Source organism: Schistocerca piceifrons, chromosome X, assembly GCF_021461385.2.
Source record: "Schistocerca piceifrons isolate TAMUIC-IGC-003096 chromosome X, iqSchPice1.1, whole genome shotgun sequence".
NCBI classification, from domain to species: domain Eukaryota; kingdom Metazoa; phylum Arthropoda; class Insecta; order Orthoptera; family Acrididae; genus Schistocerca; species Schistocerca piceifrons.
This window is the reverse complement of record NC_060149.1, coordinates 707,039,970-707,060,673: the sequence shown is the minus strand read 5'-3', so window position 1 is coordinate 707,060,673 and position 20,704 is coordinate 707,039,970. Positions and strand designations below refer to the sequence as shown.

Genomic DNA, 20,704 nt, shown 5'->3' with positions numbered 1-20,704 from the left:
CCAATGATGGTCGTATGCGTGTTTGGCGCCGTGCAGGTGAGCGCCACAATCAGGACTGCATACGACCGAGGCACACAGGGCCAACACCCGGCATCATGGTGTGGGGAGCGATCTCCTACACTGGCCGTACACCACTGGTGATCGTTGAGGGGACACTGAATAGTGCACGGTACATCCAAACCATCATCGAACCCATCGTTCTACCATTCCTAGACCGGCAAGGGAACTTGCTGTTCCAACAGGACAATGCACATCCGCATGTATCCCGTGCCACCCAACGTGCTCTAGAAGGTGTAAGTCAACTACCCTGGCCAGCAAGATCTCCGGATCTGTCCCCCATTGAGCATGTTTGGGACTGGATGAAGCGTCGTCTCACGCGGTCTGCACGTCCAGCACGAACGCTGGTCCAACTGAGGCGCCAGGTGGAAATGGCATGGCAAGCAGTTCCACAGGACTACATCCAGCATCTCTACGATCGTCTCCATGGGAGAATAGCAGCCTGCATTGCTGCGAAAGGTGGATATACACTGTACTAGTGCCGACATTGTGCATGCTCTGTTGCCTGTGTCTATGTGCGTGTGGTTCTGTCAGTGTGATCATGTGATGTATCTGACCCCAGGAATGTGTCAATAAAGTTTCCCCTTCCTGGGACAATGAATTCACGGTGTTCTTATTTCAATTTCCAGGAGTGTATATAGTATCAAAGCTAAAAGATGAAGACATCTCTAAAATGTACTGTGCGAAGGTTGCTGAGAATCTTGCATTATACACCCCTAGTGTACGTGATAATCTGGATCAGGAATTGAATGCTTTCAGGGATGCAGTCATTAAGGCACCAGAAGAAGTGCTAGAGAAAGAAGGAAAACAACAGAGGAATTCCTGGTTTGATGAAGAACGTAAGAGAATAAGTCAGGAGAAAAATCTGGCATACAGGAAAATGCTTGAGAAATCATATACTGATCTAACGGTGAGAAATTATCAAGATAAAAGGAAAGAAGAGAAGCAACTGCATCAGAGAAAGAAAAGGGAATGGGAAAGAAAGCGGATTAAAGAACTGGAGAAATTGGAAAAACAAATGGTGTTAGCAAAAGTTTATTAGAAAATTAATAGTGAAAGAAGAGCATTTAAGCTCTGCACCAACTTGTGCAAAAGTAAAAATGGGACACTGCTAACTGATGATCAAGAGGTATTGGAGCATTGGTTAGATTATTTCAGTGAACTGTTGGATGCTTCAGAGTCCCCTAATGAAGATATCCCAGTCCCTCCAGAAGATATGCCATAGTACCTCCCCCTCTGCAAGGAGAAGTGAGCAGAGCAATTGCCCAATTGAAGAACAATAAAGCACCAGGGACTGACAATATAACATCTGAAATATTGAAAGCTGGAGGAGTTGAGCTAAATCGTAGGATATACAAGATTGTGTGCCTTATATGGGAAAAGGAAGAGTCACTAGAAGAATGGAATGTAGGGATAGTGTGTCTGTTGCACAAGAAAGAAGATCTATTTGAATGCAGCAACTACAGAGGCATAACACTCTTAAATATTATATATAAATTAATGTCAAATATCCTGTTTAGTAGACTTTCACCCATAGCAACAGACATTATTGGAAGCTATCAGTGTGGGTTCAGACCAGGAAAGTCAACTGTAAACCAGTTATTTACTCTCCAACAAATAGTAGAAAAGACCAATGTGTTCAGTGTTGGTGTGCATCATATTTTCATTGACTTTAAATCTGCACATGACACAATAAACTGGGCCAAACTTTATGATGCAATGCGGGAATTTCGAATGCCTGGAATATTGGGGTGTTTAATAGAGATCGCCCTAAACTACCCCCAGTGTACTGTGTGAGTGCAGTCCAGGCTATAACCTCAGTTTCCCACTTGAACTGTGCTAAGGCAAGGAGATGGGCTTTCCTGCCTATTTTTCAACCTGGCACTTGAAAAAGTGGTACGCGAATTGGGTATTCAGACAAGAGGTACTATCTACTATAAGTCTGTGCAATTGCAGGGATATGCAGATGACTTGGATTTAAGAAGACATAGAGCTCTGCAAAGTGCATTTTCAGCTCTAAAACTGAATGCAAAGATAGGCCTGAGAATTAATGAAGGAAAGATGAAGTATATGTATAATGGCACTAACCAACTCTTACAGCCCACAATAACCCTTGATGGAATGACATTTGGGCAAGTGGAATGTTTCACCTATCTGGGCTCAAAGATAGAAGCAAATGGCACCACATTTACTGAAATTATGGCTCACATAAGTTTTTCTAACCGATGCTACTTTGAAATGTTGCGACATTTTAAATCCAAGCTTCTATCATTAGGTACTAACAAGGGAACCTCCCCATCGCACCCCCCCTCAGATTTAGTTATAAGTTGGCACAGTGGATAGGCCTTGAAAAACTGAACACAGATCAATTGAAAAAACAGGAAGAAGTTGTGTGGAACTGTGAAAAAAAATAAGCAAAATATACAAACTGAGTAGTTCATGGGAAGATAAGCAACATCATGGACAATTGGCAACACAGGCGCGCCGTGGTCTCGTGGTAACGTGAGCAGCTGCTTAACGAAAGGTCCTTGGTTCAAATCTTCCAGCGAGTGAAAAGTTTAGTTTTTTATTTTCATTTTATGTGACAAACTCTTATGTTTTCATCACTTTTTTGGGAGTGATTATCACATCCACAAGAAAACCTAAATCGGGCAAGGTAGAAGAATCTTTTTACCCATTCGCCAAGTGTACAAGTTAGGTGGGTCGACAACATATTCCTGTCATGTGACGCACACGCCGTCACCAGTGTCGTATAGAATATATCAGATGTGTTTTCCTGTGGGGGAATTGGTTGACCTATGACCTTGCGATCAAATGTTTTCGGTTCCCATTGGAGAGGCACGTCCTTTTGTCTACTAATTGCACGGTTTTGTGATGTGGTCACAAAATACAGACACTAAACTTATTACAGTGAACAGAGACGTCAATGAACGAACAGACAGATAATAGCTACGCAAAAATAAAGAAAGTAAAATTTTCACTCCCGGGAAGACTTGAACCAAGGACCTCTCGTTCTGCAGCTGCTCACGCTACCACGGGACCACGGCGCTCCTGAGCTCACATTGTCCATGATGTTACCTATATGGCCCATGGACTACTCAGTTTGTATATTTTGCTTATTTTTTCACAGTTCCACACAACTTCTTCCTGTTTTCTCAATTGATCTGTGTTCAGTTTATCAAGGCCTATCCACTGTGCCAACTTATAACTAAATCTGAGGGGGGTGCGATGGGGAGGTTCCCTTGTAAGTGCCAACATTACAAAATGCTGATATACCCAGTACTTACTTATGGCTCAGAAATATGGACAATTACAAAGCAGGGTGAAAACAAACTGAGATCACATGAAATAAGTATACTGAGGAGTATTTTTGGACCTGTATTTGAAAATAGTACATAGAGAAGCTGAAGGAATGATGAACTTTATGACTGCTATAAGGAGGATGATGTGGTCAAGTTCATAAAGCTGTGTACACTGAGATGGGTGAACATGTAATGTGACTCAATGAGACAGATCTCACAAGGAAAGCCTGCTGCAGTGAACCTGGAGGAAGAAGACCAAGAGGACGACCTAGGTTGAGATGGAGCAACAAGGTTGGAGAGGATGCTGCCCGAGTCAGTTGCCGTAACTGGAGGTCCACGACGAAGTCCAGAGAGGAATGGCAGAAAATTATTGAGGAGGCCAAGTCTCACCCCAGGTTGTAGTGCCAATGGAAGAAGAAGAAGAAGATGATGATGATGATGTTGATGACTAGTTGTTGCCAGGTCTGTCCTTGTGCTGTGTTTTCCCAGCACCCTTCAAGACTAATGTCCTTTCTGTAGTTTCCTGAGACTGTCTAACCTAAAAAAACTGCTGAGTCCTCTCCACAGAGCACCTGCTACCTGTTTAGCTGTTTCCTGTGTATAGTGGACCCCCAACATATTAAGCAGAACCTGAAAACCCACCACCATGTGGCACAAGTCAAGTAATCTGCAGGCTTCACAAGCACAGAAGCATCTCAGCCTCTGATTTAGACCCACCACTCAGCTCTATACTAAAGGCCCACAGTCAGTCCTGTTGCTGATACTACAGATAGTGAGCTCTGCCTTCATCTTGCAAGCAAGAGGCACTGTGTTTACTATTTCTGCTAGCTGCCCAAACCCAGAGAGAATTTATTGTGATCCAAAGCAACACGCATCATTAGTACTGATATGAGCAGCCACCTGCAGTTGGCTGCACCCTGTGCTCTTGATGGCATCTGGAACACCTATTCCATATCTGTAATGATCCCTCCAAGTTTGCACAGTGAGTACATGCTGGATTCCTTCCCCTAGTTGGCAACAGTATTCCCAAGAGCCCCTACTATGCACCTAATGTTGGAGCTTGCAACTACCAGTTATCCCACCCTGTGTGACAGCCCAGATTTTTCAGGCTAAGGGTTTCCACAGAAACAGGGCAAGGGACTACATCTGGCTTGGGATAGTTATCAGATAAAGATACCACCTGAAACCTGTTCATCAGACAAACTTGGGAGGTCCTCCAATCGGCACCCCGGAATGTCGTTCACTGCCTGTCACACCTTGGAATGTCCTCCCACTTGACCACGGGTGAGGGGTCAATAGTGGTACGGGCAGTACCCAGGGTGGCCACAGTAGTGGACCGATCAGGGGACACACGGGATGTACTGGACGTCGCTTGGATCCCAATGTCTGGCCCTCCACAGTGATGTTCATTGGCAACAGCCTCAAGTTGTGTAACTGAAGCCAGCACCACCTGGAACTGTGAGCAAAAGGTCACCAACTCAGATCAGATCTGAACACAGCAACCATAGTGCCTGTTCATACCAAAAATGGCAGAAATATGCTCTAGACAGTTAACAAGACGCAGAACTATGTCTGATAAATATGCAAACATGCACAAAATTTAGGTGTTTGAACTAAAGAGTGCAGAGTAAATTCAAAATAAATCACATAAAATGAGAAGCTGCATCAGCTCACAAACTAAGTGGTGTACTTCGATGCACTGCTGCAGTAACAAAAGCTAACACTCAACTGAAGAGACTAACAACTGTAAGTTACTCTTCAGCCAAAAACAAATGTGCACAAACTGTAGGAGTTTAAACTAAAGAGCACAGAGGAAGTTCAAAATAAGTCACTTCTAGTGAGAAGCTATCTCAACTCACAAATGAAAATGGTGTACTTAACGGTGTACTTTGATGTGCTACAGCATTATTGAAAGCTACCACTATAATTCTTCTTTCCTTTTGGGTAAATGATCAAATGTTATTCATGCCATATGATTAGCAAAAAGAGAGAAGACGGAGTTATTTTAAGATGGTAATTAATTTATGAATAAGCACAATCTGTAATGGTTGGTCCACTACTAATAGAGCGATGCATGACCGTGGAGACAAAGGCAAGTATTTCACCACTAGTATTAGCGCAGAAGAATAACGTTCCTTAAATGGATTGGACTTCAAAAACCAAATTCTGGAAAAAACAGTTTCTTTCATTGACCATAGAGAATCCCTTTAAGGCTGCAGCAATGGCTACCAATCAATAGCCTAACTGTATTAGTAACAGCAACACATGTTCATCCCCGAATCACATGTCTGCAAAATACATTCAAAAACAAGGTTAGGACAGAAAATATTGATAATATTACACAAGGTTAATTCATGTTTAAATCAAATTGTAAATTATTCCAAAACATCACCTTCTACCATCCATGTAGACAGTTAAGGTGCCAAGAGACAAGTGATACAAGAAGAAGAAGTAAGTTGTAGCAGATGTTTTCAGAAAAAAACATAACAAAAAAGTCATGGAGAATATAATGTCTATAGTATCTGAGATTTTGGGAGGCTGTGGATTCATTTTTCTTAGTTTTTAATGTCCTATTACACCAGTTGACTCTCAGTGAGGGGAGTTAATCATTAGCTACTGATCTAACTTCTGTCCACCCCATCACCAGGCGTACACGTGCTTTGTACCTCAGATGATGAAATTGATTGATTGTCATCAGTTGAGTGATGAGTATGACATCACCTATTATTAAGAACTTCTACACTCCTGTCATCCATAGATGATGTTGACTAGTAGTAAGTCATTCTGTCCGAATGTCATCATCAAACATAGTGTGGAGTGAAGTGTTATTTCATGCAGCTTACTTATTTTAAGAACTTCAATTAATTTGACTCAGGTGACTGTAATGTTTTTATACTGACTTTTCTATTTGGAGGTAGGTGTATGATAAAGTCACATATTAAACAATGGAAAATCCAGGATGGAATGTAACAATATTATGAGAAGAAAAGTTGCTACTCACCATATAGCGGAGATGCTGAGTCGCAGATAGGCACGACTCTCACAATTAAAGCTTTTGGCCATTAAGGCCTTCGTCAACAAAAACACACACACACACACACACACACACACACACACACACACACACACACACACACACACACACACACATGAGTGCCTCATTATTTGCATGAAAAATCAAACTCACATCCTAAGAATTGCAGACTGCAGCCCATGCTGCATAAATTTATTTACATTATTTAAAATACTGAAGAATTTGCTACCATGTGGGTTTGTTGACCCTAGTAATGAGTCAGCAAACCACATATATCAGGAATAGTCGAAGTACTGAGGTCTGAGAATGGTTGCAATTTCTGCACCAGTTTAAGCAATTTGTTACTAGAATACAATAAAGGAGTACCCTGACAGTCAAAATGAATCGTGTGATTTGTCTTTCAGTGAAGAACAAACTGGCAAAAGTAGACTCCCAGCACTCCCTTGTTTTGTCAAAGTAATTAGGTTTAGGGGATGCTGCGGCTGCAGATTATTGTTTTTGTTTTTGTTTTTTGTTTGTTTGCTTGCTGTTGTTGTTGCAGTAGTAATTGTAACCGCAGTTGCTGTTGTCACTGTTGGTTGGTTAACTGCTGTTTCCGAATTTTCTGCTATTTCTGTTGCAGTTACAACTGCTACTGCTGTTGCATTTCTCTTTTTGTCTTATGGTTACTGTTCTTAGTCGGTTAACTGCTACAGAAACATTTGCTGTTACTGTACCAGCTGCTGCTGCCACAGCCTTGGAAAAGTCAGAATCGATGCTAAACACTGTGTAGTTGTACAATAACAAATGTCCACATTATAATTTTTTATGCTACTCAGAAGTTGTTAAAAACAGGGTTCACAATCACTTGCGCAGATGATGACACAGATAGTGGGGAAACAAACAGGCCGTTCCAAGTGGTTGATGAAAACGCACAATATATATCACAGTTAAATTATGAGGGCAGAGAACTGATCACTGTGGACTGTGTTAAATTTCTTGGAATTACTATAATGAAAATCTTGTCATTGACTGATCATGTAGACTGTTTAGTGAAGCGATCAAACAGTTTTGTTTATGCAGGTTCTAAGTAAAATAACTGATTTGACTGTTAAGGAATTTTTTTATCATCCATATTTTACATCATTTGTGAGATCGGCATAATTTTTTGGGGTGTCGAAAAAGCAAACCTCCTCACTGTATTCAGACTACAGAAAAAAAAATCATCAGAGGTATGATGAGAACAAACAATAGGCAATCAGGCAAACATTTATTCCTAAATCTTCACTTAATGAAAACTCCTTTTATGTTTATATAGAAAATACTCCTCTTCGAGCTAAAAAACCTGCATGTTTTTGAAGGAAAATGTTTTGCACACACTTATGAAACAAGGAATAGATCAGATTACATGTTACCATGTCACGGTCTGAGCTTATCTGAAAATACGCCATATTAAATTTCCTTGAAGACTAGCAATAAAATACAGTCCACGTTCAAGGAATGCATAAGCAAACACTGAAAAATATTTAAAAAGTAAATCTTATTACCGTGTGGAAGATTTTGTAAATGAGGAAGACAAGTAGCAGATATTAATTTCTTTCTACATTGTGATCTCTGTGTATGTGTGTGTTCTCTTTTAATGGACATATGGATTCTTTTTATACATGTCCATATTTATATACTACAGAAACAAAAACTTAAAAATAGCTAAAAAGATACAGTGTGGAAAATTTAAGATAGAAGAAAAAATGTAATGTGTTTTTGTAACATGCTTGCGTCTGCATGCATTCACCTTCTTTTAATGTATGCTGTTTTTATATATATCTATGTAGGCATGGAACTGTATTCATTGACAAGTCACCAGTGTTACAATCAAATGTGTGTCATGCAACGGTACAGATTCTATTCTATTCTATAACAGAGTTTGTTTACTAAATGCCCAGACAGAAATGAGTCCAAAGCACAGCAGAGGTTGTCATAAAGTGTGATAAGTCAGCCAAGAGAGTAACTGAAATTAATGAAAATAAACAAGCAATGTCAAATATTGATTTTCCATATGCTGTAGCTTCATACAATCCAAGAGTGTGCCTAAACCACCTCTAGCAGCCACACCAGCCTCACATGTCAATTGTTCTCTCCATGGAACTGCTGGACAACTTGCTGGCTAGGTAGCCCAAAACCTTTGTGAGTCAGTACTGATGTTTGGGCCAGGCAGGGAATCTGAATAACTGTCAGATATTAAAATTGGTAAATGGTATTATAGCAACCAATCACCATTTTGTCTTTGAAATTTATTCACTATGTTCGTTCCAGATTCTTTGATACCAATCTTCAGAAGGGGCAAATTTCTTTCAGTAGTGTGTATACTGAAATTGAGCTGTACTCTTGTGTTGTGCTATTTAATTGTGGATTTTTCAACTTTTCCAATATCTTTGATATCACAATTTTACAGAATACTTCTTCAGTACAATTTTTAGCTCAGTTACATGTGCAAGCGAGTGTACAGCAATGAATGTATAGCTGTAAACTGGAAGCAAAAGTTTTAATTAATTTCTGATATTGTAAGTTAGGTCACTGAGTCTGCGACATGTTATTACTGTACCCGAACAGGCCATGAAGGCCCAATGGTACCGACTGGCTGCCTTGTCATCCTCAGCCCACAGGTGTCACCGGATGCAGATATGGAGGGGCATGTGGTCAGCACACCTCTCTCGTGGCCGTATGTCAGTTTCCAAGACTGGAGCTGCTACTTCTCAATCAAGTAGCTCCTCAGTTCGCCTCACAAGGGCTGAGTGCACCCTGCTTGCCAACACCGCTCGGCAGACCAGATGGTGAACCATCCAAGTGATAGCCCAGCCCGACAGCGCTTAACTTCAGTGATCTGACGGGAACCGGTGTTACCACTGTGGCAAGACCATTGGTGTGACTGGTTATTAGAAAACTTTTTATCAATAATTGTTACAAATCCATGAGAAACAGAAGTACAATAATTTAGTAACCAATGAACAAATTAAAGAAATAAGAAAGCTCTTCATGAGGAAAAGGTAATTGAAAATCCAAGTTCTGAAAAATCATAATGAGCTTACAAACACCTCCATATAAAGCAGAATTCTTCAGGTGAATGCCATGCATTTGTTGAAAATGAAATTCAAATTATAAATCACACACAAATTTTAACAGTATATAATGCAATCAATACAGCACTTGAGATCAAGTAACCGTGACATTAAATTCCATAAATTTGGAAATAAAACTATTGTGGACTGCTATTTCTGCCAGCAACCAACAAAGTCCTAAATTTTATTTTGTTTTTATCTTAGTTTAGTGTAGTTTTAATGATACAGATTACATACTCATCTTAAAAATTTTCGTTTGTTTCTACATTTCCTTTTCTTTCAGATATCTAGAAAATCTGATGACCCCGTGTGTTTGGTTGGCTTGCGACCTTTCCTTGGTGTGGAACATTTATTGCTTTCTGATTCATATTTATCACTGTTGGCTTGTTCAGAAGGATCCAGCATTAGTAGCCAAGAGTAAGAACTGAACCAAACTATGATACAATGATAATTAACAAAACACTTGTATGACTCAGTACACATTTCATCCATTTACTGTATTGTTTATACATCTCTTTGTCTCTTCATTTCAGTTCTCATAGCACAAACTGGACTTTATATTCACTTAAAGTTCCTAGTGCACTAACACTTTATAATGATATTATGACTGTTGCATCACAACACCGTTGGTCAAGTCCTGCAACATATTGTCATCTGTTGACAGAAGCTCACACAATTTTGCAGATAGCTGCCCATACTGTGTCATGGCTCTCAAAGCAGCACCATTCAGTTGGCATAATTACACCAAATATGAAGAATGATGAAGCAACCCAACTTGAAGATACACTAAGAGAATCATGTGCTCTGCTCGGAGATTATTATATAAAGTAAGTTAAAATAAAGTCTTAAAAGCCTACATCATGGAGATTCTCTCTCTCTCTCTCTCTCTCTCTCTCTCTCTCTCTCTCTCTCTATCTACCTATCTCTGTCCCCTTTCCCATTATCAAACATCATGGAAGAAATTGAGATATACATGTGACAAACCACCCAGATAACATCCCCAACGAGCAGACAGAGTTACGAAATAAGAAGTGTATACAGAACCTCAACAGTGTTTTAAACAAGTGGGTTCAGATTCAAGTTCCTCTCTGTTCCCTGCAATTCCCTACCTGTTCCCTGCATGTGAAACTGACTAATTTGACACAAGATGGTGGTTCACCATTAGATCTGTGACAGTCTTGTTCCATGGCAGACAGATTTTGCATTGTGTCCATCTTACTCAATATGTTTTTGGGCCATTTAACATCAGTTTTTATCTCTTTACATATATACTACATTTGTATACTTTATGTATTCTCCCCGTACATACTGATTGTCCAAGCACAGTGTTTAATACATATGTAAGCACATGCCACAGATATATCAAAATATGATCTCAGGAATTACAAGCTACTTGTAATATGAACACTTTGGCTTACCTGTCAGTTTCATATTTGCATTCTGTGACAGTAGTGTTCAGTGTGACCAGAATGTATCATTGTTGAACATTTGGTAGCTGTAACATGTATGCAAAATGTCCTGTTTACTCTGAGGTAGGACAGATCTTATATCCTATCATAATCACTTGGACTTGGTTATAAATTAGATTTTTAACTCCATGAAGTTCTATGTTTTTTAGATCAACACCAATTTTGACATCATAGAGAATTTGTAATTAACACTCATATCATTTGATATAGAGGAACATAATATGTTGTAGAAATCAGTATGCATACAATTGTTTGTTTGCCCTCTGTATCAGATTCCACTAACAATGAGCTCTGAGCCTAAGTACTGGTGTGGCGATTAAATATTTTATGTAGAGCTCATGGTGTTAACAACATGTCTTTTAACAAACTATTTATGTATATCATGAACAGTAATAAATCCTATAACATTGTGCTAGGTTATGCTTGAAATTTCTTTTACATCTCAGGATTTTACCCAGTTAAGAACAATGTGTGCTAAAAGTCCTGAATCCAGTTAAAAATCTGGTCTGATGTACCATAAGCTTGTATTTTATTTGCTATGTGACAAGGCAGAACTGTATTGAATGCCTTCTGGAAATCAAGGTACCCAGCATCAACTTGGGACCATTGCATACTGCCTTCTGCCTCTAATTTACAAATAACATGAGCTGCATTTAGCAAGACTGCTGTTGGAAAAATCCATGTTGATTCCGTAAGACGAGATTTTTGCTCTCCAAAAAGATCATGATAAAGAAGTGTCAGAGGTGTTCCAAAATTCTACAACAGATTGAAGTTGGCAGAGGCCTGTAGTTATGTGCATTTGTTCCTTTATAGAAAACTCTGAATGACCATAGCTTATTTTTCAGTTATAGGAATGCCTTTTACTTTAGTGTCTTGTGATAAACTGCTGCTGTAATTAGAGCAAATTCTTTCACATAATCTGTGTAGAGTAATCCATGTATCCTATCAGGTTCAGTTTTCTCTTAAATGTTAGTGATTTTAGTTGATTTGTATTGCTTGATCACTTACTTCAGTATCTGTCATTTCAGCACTTGTGTAAAGATTGAAAGAGGAGCCATGTTATGGTTATCTGCAGTCAAAACATTTTGGAATACTGAGACAGAGAAGATCAAAGAACAAAATTATTCTCCATTTCAGTGTCAGTACAATAACTCAGCAATTTTATAGACATCTTTGATGTGTTTACTGAGTTCAGATATGGTCTTTCAAACTGATCAAACCATTCTCCAATTGCTCTGATGAGAGCAATGTGTATTCATATTTAGTTAAACTATTATGTGTCAACAAGTCTTTTACATAGTTTAAATCTGTGATGAAGCTCTCTTTGCCAACATTTTTGCTTGGCTCCTGAACCATTGTGGGTCTTTTCCATTCTTATAACCATGCTCAGCACATACATGGCTAAAGCGTATTGTACAATTCTGTTGAGTTTTACCCATTTTTATCCCTGAGATGAATGCTTGATGTTGACTGCTCACATACTGTGCAGTTTGTTTCCTATTGCTCTTGCGGTTGAATTGAAAAGTTAGTCTCTTTTCTCTCTCTCTCTCTCTCTTTCTCTCTCTCTCTCTCTCTCTCTCTCTAATCATTATTTCCTGTGCTAATTTTAGTCGAAACATGAAGTAGAAAAGTCACTTCAAAATAAAAAGTTTGTTCACTTTAGGTACCACAGCTGTATCAAGTTACTGAATGAAAACCATACAGTTTAAATCATTTCAGTTGCAAAAGACTTATTTAATTTCATGGATAGTTATTGGGTATTGTCCTTTATCAAGTTAAGTGAGACTCAAAGAAATAATGTAAATGTAGTGTATGAATGAACAACACTTTTTGTGAGAGTGTGAAGAGTATTTTTGGTTGTTACATGAAGTCTACATACTACATTTTGCAAATTGTGTAATTTGATAATGGGTGACATCAAAAACTGGTCATAAAAATAAAGTTCATATTATTGTCAGAGAGCATCAGCAAGCACAGTATTTTAACTACAAAGTTTGAGTCAAATAGTCCCATAAATACTATATGTGAGAACTGGACTAAAATAAACTTTATACTTAATATAAATATATGCTGTGCTGTTGACATACTTTAAACTGTGTTTCGTAAAATGGAATGTTGGATTGGGAAACATAAGATTTGAGAAAGAAGGAAAATTACAGTTTAATGTCCTGTTAACATCAACTGGCTTAGTTGGATATGGACAGGGGAAAGACTTTAAAATTTCATGTTGAAATTTACCTGAAATAATCATGGCAAATTAAGGAAAACCTTAATCAAGATTGATGAAAGGACTTAAAATTTACACCTCTTTCATATTAGCGAAACATAATCTTGATTAAGAATGTTACAAAGAGCTTAGAAACAGTGTTGACAGACATATTTCATGATTCTCTCATTAATGGGATACATTCCACCTAATGGAAAAGAACCATAGTCCAATCTGTCCCCAAGGAATAAAACCCACAATCACCTTGTAAATACTGACCATTCAGCATTTTACCTACTGTGTACGGAGCCCTGGAATATATCATTCATGACCAATTGTACTTATGCAAATTAAACTTATGTAACAAATACTAGTCTGATTTTCATAAACATCATAGCACAAACATTGAACTAAGAAAGCCAACAGATGGCCTGAAATTTGCCATTGACAACAATGAGAACACAGTATTGACATTACTAGACATCAGCAAAGCATTTGGTATTTTCAATTTTGACGTAGTGCTCAGAAAAATGTGACGGCGGAAATTTTCATATAGTTCACTGATGCAGTTGAAAGCTACTTGACAAATAGAGAGCAGCCTTTGTCTGTCTGAATGAAAAGGTGTCCTGTAAGCAATCTATATGAGTAGTGCCACAGCGATGAGTTGTGGACCCAGTATTATTCTCATTGTGTACCAATGATATCTCATCAGTTCTGTCCTATAAATATTATTTTTATGTTGTGTGAGTGAAGATCTGTCTTCAGTGTTCAAATGGGTGCAACTCCTGAGATATGAACTAGATGTCATCAAGTGCAGGAAGAGTTTCATTTGTCACTATGCCCTCCAGAAATTTTGGAAAATTTTTCCAAAGGATGTGCAACAAAAACTTGTGCAGTCAATTGTTCTGCTAAACATCCGCTAGTAATATAACATTGCATGAGTACTAAAAGACTCAATGGTTTGAACTAACCATGAATGCTTGTTTGTGTTATGTTTGCAACATCTATCTATTTTACCATTTCAGTGTTTCATTTGTCCACTTAGGATTGGTTGCAGTCACAAAAATTATGTGATTGCCAAATCCATGTCTACAAGTACTTCATTGGCTCCCCAGTGTGCATGTGCTCCAGTACCTCACACCACAGATCAAGTACCTCTCTTCTAACTACATGATCTCACATAAAACAAAAACATTTGTGAATCCCTTTTCCAGTACCGCTGTACATCTCAGGAACAAGCTGCCTCACACTCTGTGCACAGTTTACTGTCCTCTTGCATTTAGGAAAAATTTGAAACATTTCTGTTTGTCAACATCACAACTTTTCCTTAAAAATTAACGTATGTGGCCCTCTCTCTCAGTCAACATTGAAACAGATCCTCTCACCTTCTCCCAGTTACTCAGTTCTCTTTTTATTTTGCTATCAATCATGCTACCTTCTTTATCCGTCTGTTCAATACTTGTGTCCTATCACATTCTTCTTCCTTTCCATCTCATATAGCTTTTTCATGTCCATTGCAGCTACTGCTCCCAGCTTAAATCTATATAACTATAATTTATCTTTATTATCCTACTTTTCATGAATGGATATAAACAAAACTGTTTTTTTTTTGTATTGTGGCTTTTACTGTTTTTGTTATTTATGTTTATATTTCCAAGTGTTGGATTCCATGTTAGATGTAAGACCACATATAACATGTGTTGTAATGAGTATAATGTAAAGTATGAAGAATGCCTGGTTATAGTGGGATAAATAAATAAATAAAAGAACCTTAACCATTGTGTCACCTCACTCAGTAATTTGACAGAATTCTAGAAAATTATTGCACAGAACGCTGTTCACAATAGTCTTGTGTGAATATTCTGAATTCTTATCATGTTGATGTGAAAGAAGTAGTAAAATAAATTTAGGAAAATGTTGCTAGGTACATAACTAACCAACCCATTCAAAAGTTTTATGGATTTACTCAGAAAAAACGGAATGGGAATATTCTACTTTTGAAATCTTGTGGGGTAAATTTAAACGTGCATTATTTCAGACTGTGGAACACCATACTGTGGCAATCATATATTTCATGTTAGGCTTTTCAGAACAACATATTAGAGATTAGGATGCATTTGAAACCAGACTGATAGGTATTTTCTTGCACTTGAAATGTAAAAAGAAAAAGAATTGCCTCTACCAAGCAGTATACAGGATGTCTCTCCAAAGAGTCATCTGGCACATTTACTCTGATGTTTCAACTGATATTTGCAATTTCATTTTTGCTCTATGTAGATGGAGTTGGCCCAAACAAATACTACTCATGACACAGTTCATGCAATGCCCAGAATGAATAGAAATAATCAGTTTGTTTCCCATTACAAACAAAATGATTTTTAAATGGGAATTTTACATACCTGCTTGATAAAGCCATCCCAAAGTAGTCTATTGTGATATTCATTTTATGTGTATGTATTAACAGGACCAGTAAAACGTAACAAATAACCAGTACTTCAGCAGCGACTAAGCAGCGCGTTTGCATAGCTGTAGCGGTCAACACTGACCAAGACAGTACTGTTGCTGCTGGTGTATTGGTTATTCTTCATGTTTTACTTTTTCTGTTAATCCGTGACATAAGATAAATGTCACACTAGACTATTTTGGGATCACTCTATGGCATGGGCACATAAAATTCCACTTTAAAAATCAGTTTGTTTGTAATGGGAAATAAACTGATGCTTTCCATTGACACTGGATGTTACATGAAAGACATGATTAGCAATACTTGGTTCATCTGACACACATTGCAAAAGTGAAATTTCAAATATCTGCTAAAACAGTAGAGAAAATACACTGGACGACTCTTAGGGAAGTCAACTGCTATAGTAGTGTGGGGTAATATGAAGAAAAAAATTGAAGAATGCCTCAAAATTGCAATTTGCTCAAAATATTATATAACAATGCTGTTCTAAAAAGACTTTTATAATAGTATCCTTTCATAAAAATCTTAATTAGTTTAACTTAAAAACTGTTTACCAGTTTTGGTTTCATTTAATGTCTCTCTGTTCACTGAATAGTTTGTTTGCCACGTTTTCTCATAGATCACTTTGTTTTGGTTGCAGTCTTGCCATCAAATCCCTATCTCTTGCTTTAGATTTTCCATGGTTTTTTCTGTATTCATTAAAGACAAATGCCAGGAAGGCTGCAGCTAATTTCCTGTCTGTTTTTTTTTTCCATTCTGAAGTTCTATTATCTTTAATAACATTGCCACTAATGGGACACTTAAACCTAATTTATTTTCTGCTATTATCCCTATTGACTGGAGACAGGACTCTGATTGTATAACATTTCTTACAGTTTATTGTATTATGCAGAATGATCATATGAGTTTAATAATTAAATTTTGCATTTGTTCATTTGAGTTGTGATTGTGAAGAAGACTGGACACTTGCAGCTCACTATTACAAAATGACTGGCTTCAGCCCCATAAACATTATAGAAAGGGTGAAAAACCTTGAAATTCCAAAGGAGACTGATATAGAGTGGAAAAAAGAGAACCAGGTATGAATTCATTCGTATTAGTTTACAAATGTACATTATTTTCCTGCTTTTTGACATATCTGTGATGAGTTTTTTTTTCTCTTAAGTAGTGCAGAATGGAAACAAGTGTTTTCTTAAACTTGTGATAAAAATTGCTATGAATTAATCGTTTTGAATCCTTTGTAGCTATCTTGATTACTGAGAGCATAAGTAAATCATTTGTCTGTTATTATTCAAATGGACCACATAAGGTCAAACAATATTTTATAACAGATCCAGACCATTATTTTATTTCCTTATTTTAGTGGGAGCTATGACAGTTAAGATTATTGTTGTGTTTTTCTTGAGACTAATTTTATTTTTGCAATTAAGTCCCAGATACAAAATATGTCACCCAAACACAATTAACAATCCACATCAGGCCACATTTTCATATGCAAAGAATGCAAGGGTTCCAGAGGAAGTCCACTCACATCCAATATCTATTTTAATTAACATCTGCATCAGTACAAGAACAATTCCAGATAATATCTGATAGGAATCAAGTCCAGGCAAGTACAGAACATTCACACAATGTACTAGATGAGTAAACGTAAATATGTGTTAAACATAAATATGTGCTAATTAATTCTTCTATGAATGTAGCTTTATCCACAGTTATAGATCATGGGATATGCTCATGTGATCTGATGGTGATGATTGAGATAAATGCATGACGCACTTGCAGACTACTGAAGGGATGTTCAATGGACATGCCCTCTGAATTATTAGAGTGTGCCAAGAGCAGTAAGAATGATAATACCACAGAGATAAGCTATGATGCAAGGTGGTACATAATCCTATCCTTGTGAGGCCTCCTTGTTAGGGTAAGGCGCCACAGGCGGAAAATGTGGAATTCAGAATTGCAGAGCTGGCAGAAGAGGCAATCCATCTTTCTGGGGCTAATACAGGCAGAACCCACTGTCATGTGGGATGGGAAGGGATCCTTGATGACTAAGGGAGTAAACCCTGACAGAAAATCTTGAATATCCTTTCGGTATATAGAGAATCTCCTCTACTACACCAACGGCTTCTAGGAAGGTGGATGAGCTGGTATGGGTTTAAAGTTCTCAACAGCAGACCAGGAGCAGGGACAACCAAACTGTCCCCAGCAGTTGGAAAGGTGGACAAAGGCTGCATCAGGTTTGGAATCTCCAGTCATTGTAACTACTATGCCACTGGGCACAGGTCCCTAACCTGTTAAAAAATATGTGACTGTTGTTGTGCAGCAGCATTCCCACACTAAATGATATCATGCACAGGCATCTTCTGAAGAACATAGCACTTGCCACAAGTCCTGCGGCGATCAGGGAATTGTGACAGGAGCAAGATTATGTAGTCTAGGAGCCCCTACCGATGGACAGGCATGTAGATGACAAATGTGTGATTACCACTTTGCTTGAGAAGAGGCTGTAAAGCAACTCATGTGCTGCATTCGTGACTGAGAAGGCCTGTTTAGGAACCATTCTGCTCACCCTGAATGGGGAGGGGGCTATAAAAGGTGCCCTAAACAAAGTCAGCCACAATTTTTAACCCAACTGGGAAGCCACACTCGGAGGGCACACCACATGCAGTTGACAGAAAATAAAGATAAACTTTGCTGCTTGGAACATCTGAACTCTAATGGATAATGATACAATAAGACAACCAGAAAGGCAAACAGCTATTATTTCTCCTGAACTTAAAAGATTTATAACTGATATTGCAGCATTCAGTGAAACTAGAATACCAGGCGAAGGACAAATCAAAGAACAAGGAGGTGGTTACACTATTTTTTTGGAAGGGAAAAAAAATTCATGAACCATGCATTCATGGTGGTGGCTTTGCTATCACAAAAAAATTTGTTCCTCACCTTGCTGAACTATCTTCTGTCATAATCGAAAGACTAATGAGCTTAATCCTCTAACTCGCCAATAACCAACACGTTACTGTTATCAGTGCATATGCCCCGATGCTCACTTGTGAAGACGATGAAAAGGAAGACTTCGACACCCAATTTGAAATGCCTCTACGAAGAATACCCCAAACTGACAAAGTCATCCTCTTGGGAGACTTCAGTGCACAGGTTGGTAGAGACTCAACACTTTGGCCCAAAGTAATTGGAAAAGAGGGGATATGGAAGTGCAATTCTAACAAAACTCTTCTGCTCATGAAATGGTCAGAGCACAACTTAGTTCTCACTAATCCCATCTTCAGGCAGAAGGATAAGTTTAAAACCTCGTTGCACATCCATGCCCTAAGCACTGGCACATGACTGATTATGTAATTGTGCAAACCAGAGACCAATGCAATGTCATTATCATGAAAGTGTTTACAAGTGCTGATGATTGCTGGACAGACAACTGACTGATACAGTCTGTGATGACCCTTCACATTCACTTACAATGTACGAAACAGAGAAAACTTGCAAGATCTAAAATGAATGCTGACTGTCTTAAGGGTAGTAACAATAAAGAAAAATTCCAGAAACTCGTGGATGAAAGGCTACCAGATAAATATCCTGAAAGCACCAGAGAACACTGGGTAACACTAAAGGCTGCAATAATGTCAGCTGCCGAAGAATCAGTTGGATACTGCAAGACTAGATACCAAGACTGGTTTGACAAAAATGGCCAAGAAATTCAGGTACTACTAAACAAAAAGAGAAAGGTACATCAGGCTTGGCAGAGCAATCCTAATCAATCGCCAAGAAAAGAGAATATCAAGAAGTGAAGGCAGAAGTGCAGAGGAAAACTCATGCTGTGAAAAGCAAATGGTGGATGCTGATATCTCAAGAAATGCAACATCTAGCAGAAGCTAACAACACTCAAGATTTCTTGAGCATAACAAAAACTATATATGGCCCAGTAACTCAAGGTCTAAACTGAGGGATGCCCCTGCCCTCCTGAAGGACAGCTACTCCATTAGCACACGATGGAACGACCATTTCCATGAACTCTTAATAAAGACCCAGAGATCAATGGAACAGTACTTTCCACAACTCTGCAAGAACCTACAAAACCTCATCTTGGTGAAGTCCGTTCTCTACAAGAAGTTGAGAAAGTTATTAAGTAACTCAAAAACAACAAAACTGCTGAGTCAGATGAAATCCCTGCTAAATTTTTCAAGGAAAGTGGAAATACCCTTGCTGATCATATACTATTTCTCATTGCCAAAATATGGAGCACCGAAATCATTCCTCCAGATTTCAGAGATGCACTGATAGTTACCATCTTCAAAAAAGGCAACACAACTGACTCTGGTAACTACATGGAATATGCCTTCTATCTGCTGCTGGAAAAATACTTGCTCGAATTCTTTCCAACTGCGTGATACCTCTCGCTGAAGTTTGTTTACCTGAAACACAGTGTGGATTTTGACTTCATCACAGTATCACAGATATGGTTTTCTGTGTGTCAGACCAATACAGGAAAAGTGTAAAGAACAACAACATCCTCTGTACATGGAGTTCATAAATCTTGTAGAGGTTTTTGACTCAATCAATCCTTGTGGAAGATCTTAACCAAAACAGGGGCTGTTGCGTGAAGTACGTTAACATTCTTACACTCCTGCACGATAACATCAATGGTATGGTTCTAGTCAACAATGGCCCTGGGGAGAATTTCAAAATAAAGCAGGTGCAAAGCAAGGTCATGTGATAGCTTCTACTTTGTTTTCAATATTTGTTGGAACTGTACTTCATCTTGTAAACAGGAAGCTGCCAAAGGACATAGAAATGGAATACAGGACTGGTGGTGGTCTATTCAATCTCAACAGACTATGGACCAAGACTGAAGTATCCACTGCAGTCATCTTTGAACTACAATATGCAGACGATAATGTCGTTCTTACCAGCTCAGAAGATCTACAAACTATCCTAAATGCATTGGATGAAGCATACACAAGCATTGGTCTAAACCTTAACATCAAGAAGATGGAGATCCTACGCCAACCTGTACCCAACTCCATTGCTATACCCCAAGAATTACAGTACAAGGAAA

General features: G+C 38.4%; 1 protein-coding gene across 1 annotated transcript in view; it reads left to right on the top strand.

The window, feature by feature from the left end:
- Positions 1–20,704, top strand: part of LOC124722046 (Hermansky-Pudlak syndrome 3 protein) — a 166,455-nt gene that overhangs the window by 81,855 nt on the left and 63,896 nt on the right. The window contains exons 8-10 of the mRNA XM_047247236.1: positions 9,772–9,905; positions 10,022–10,315; positions 16,568–16,706. Coding sequence (XP_047103192.1) covers positions 9,772–9,905; positions 10,022–10,315; positions 16,568–16,706 — 567 coding nt within the window. The remainder of the gene's footprint in view (positions 1–9,771; positions 9,906–10,021; positions 10,316–16,567; positions 16,707–20,704) is intronic.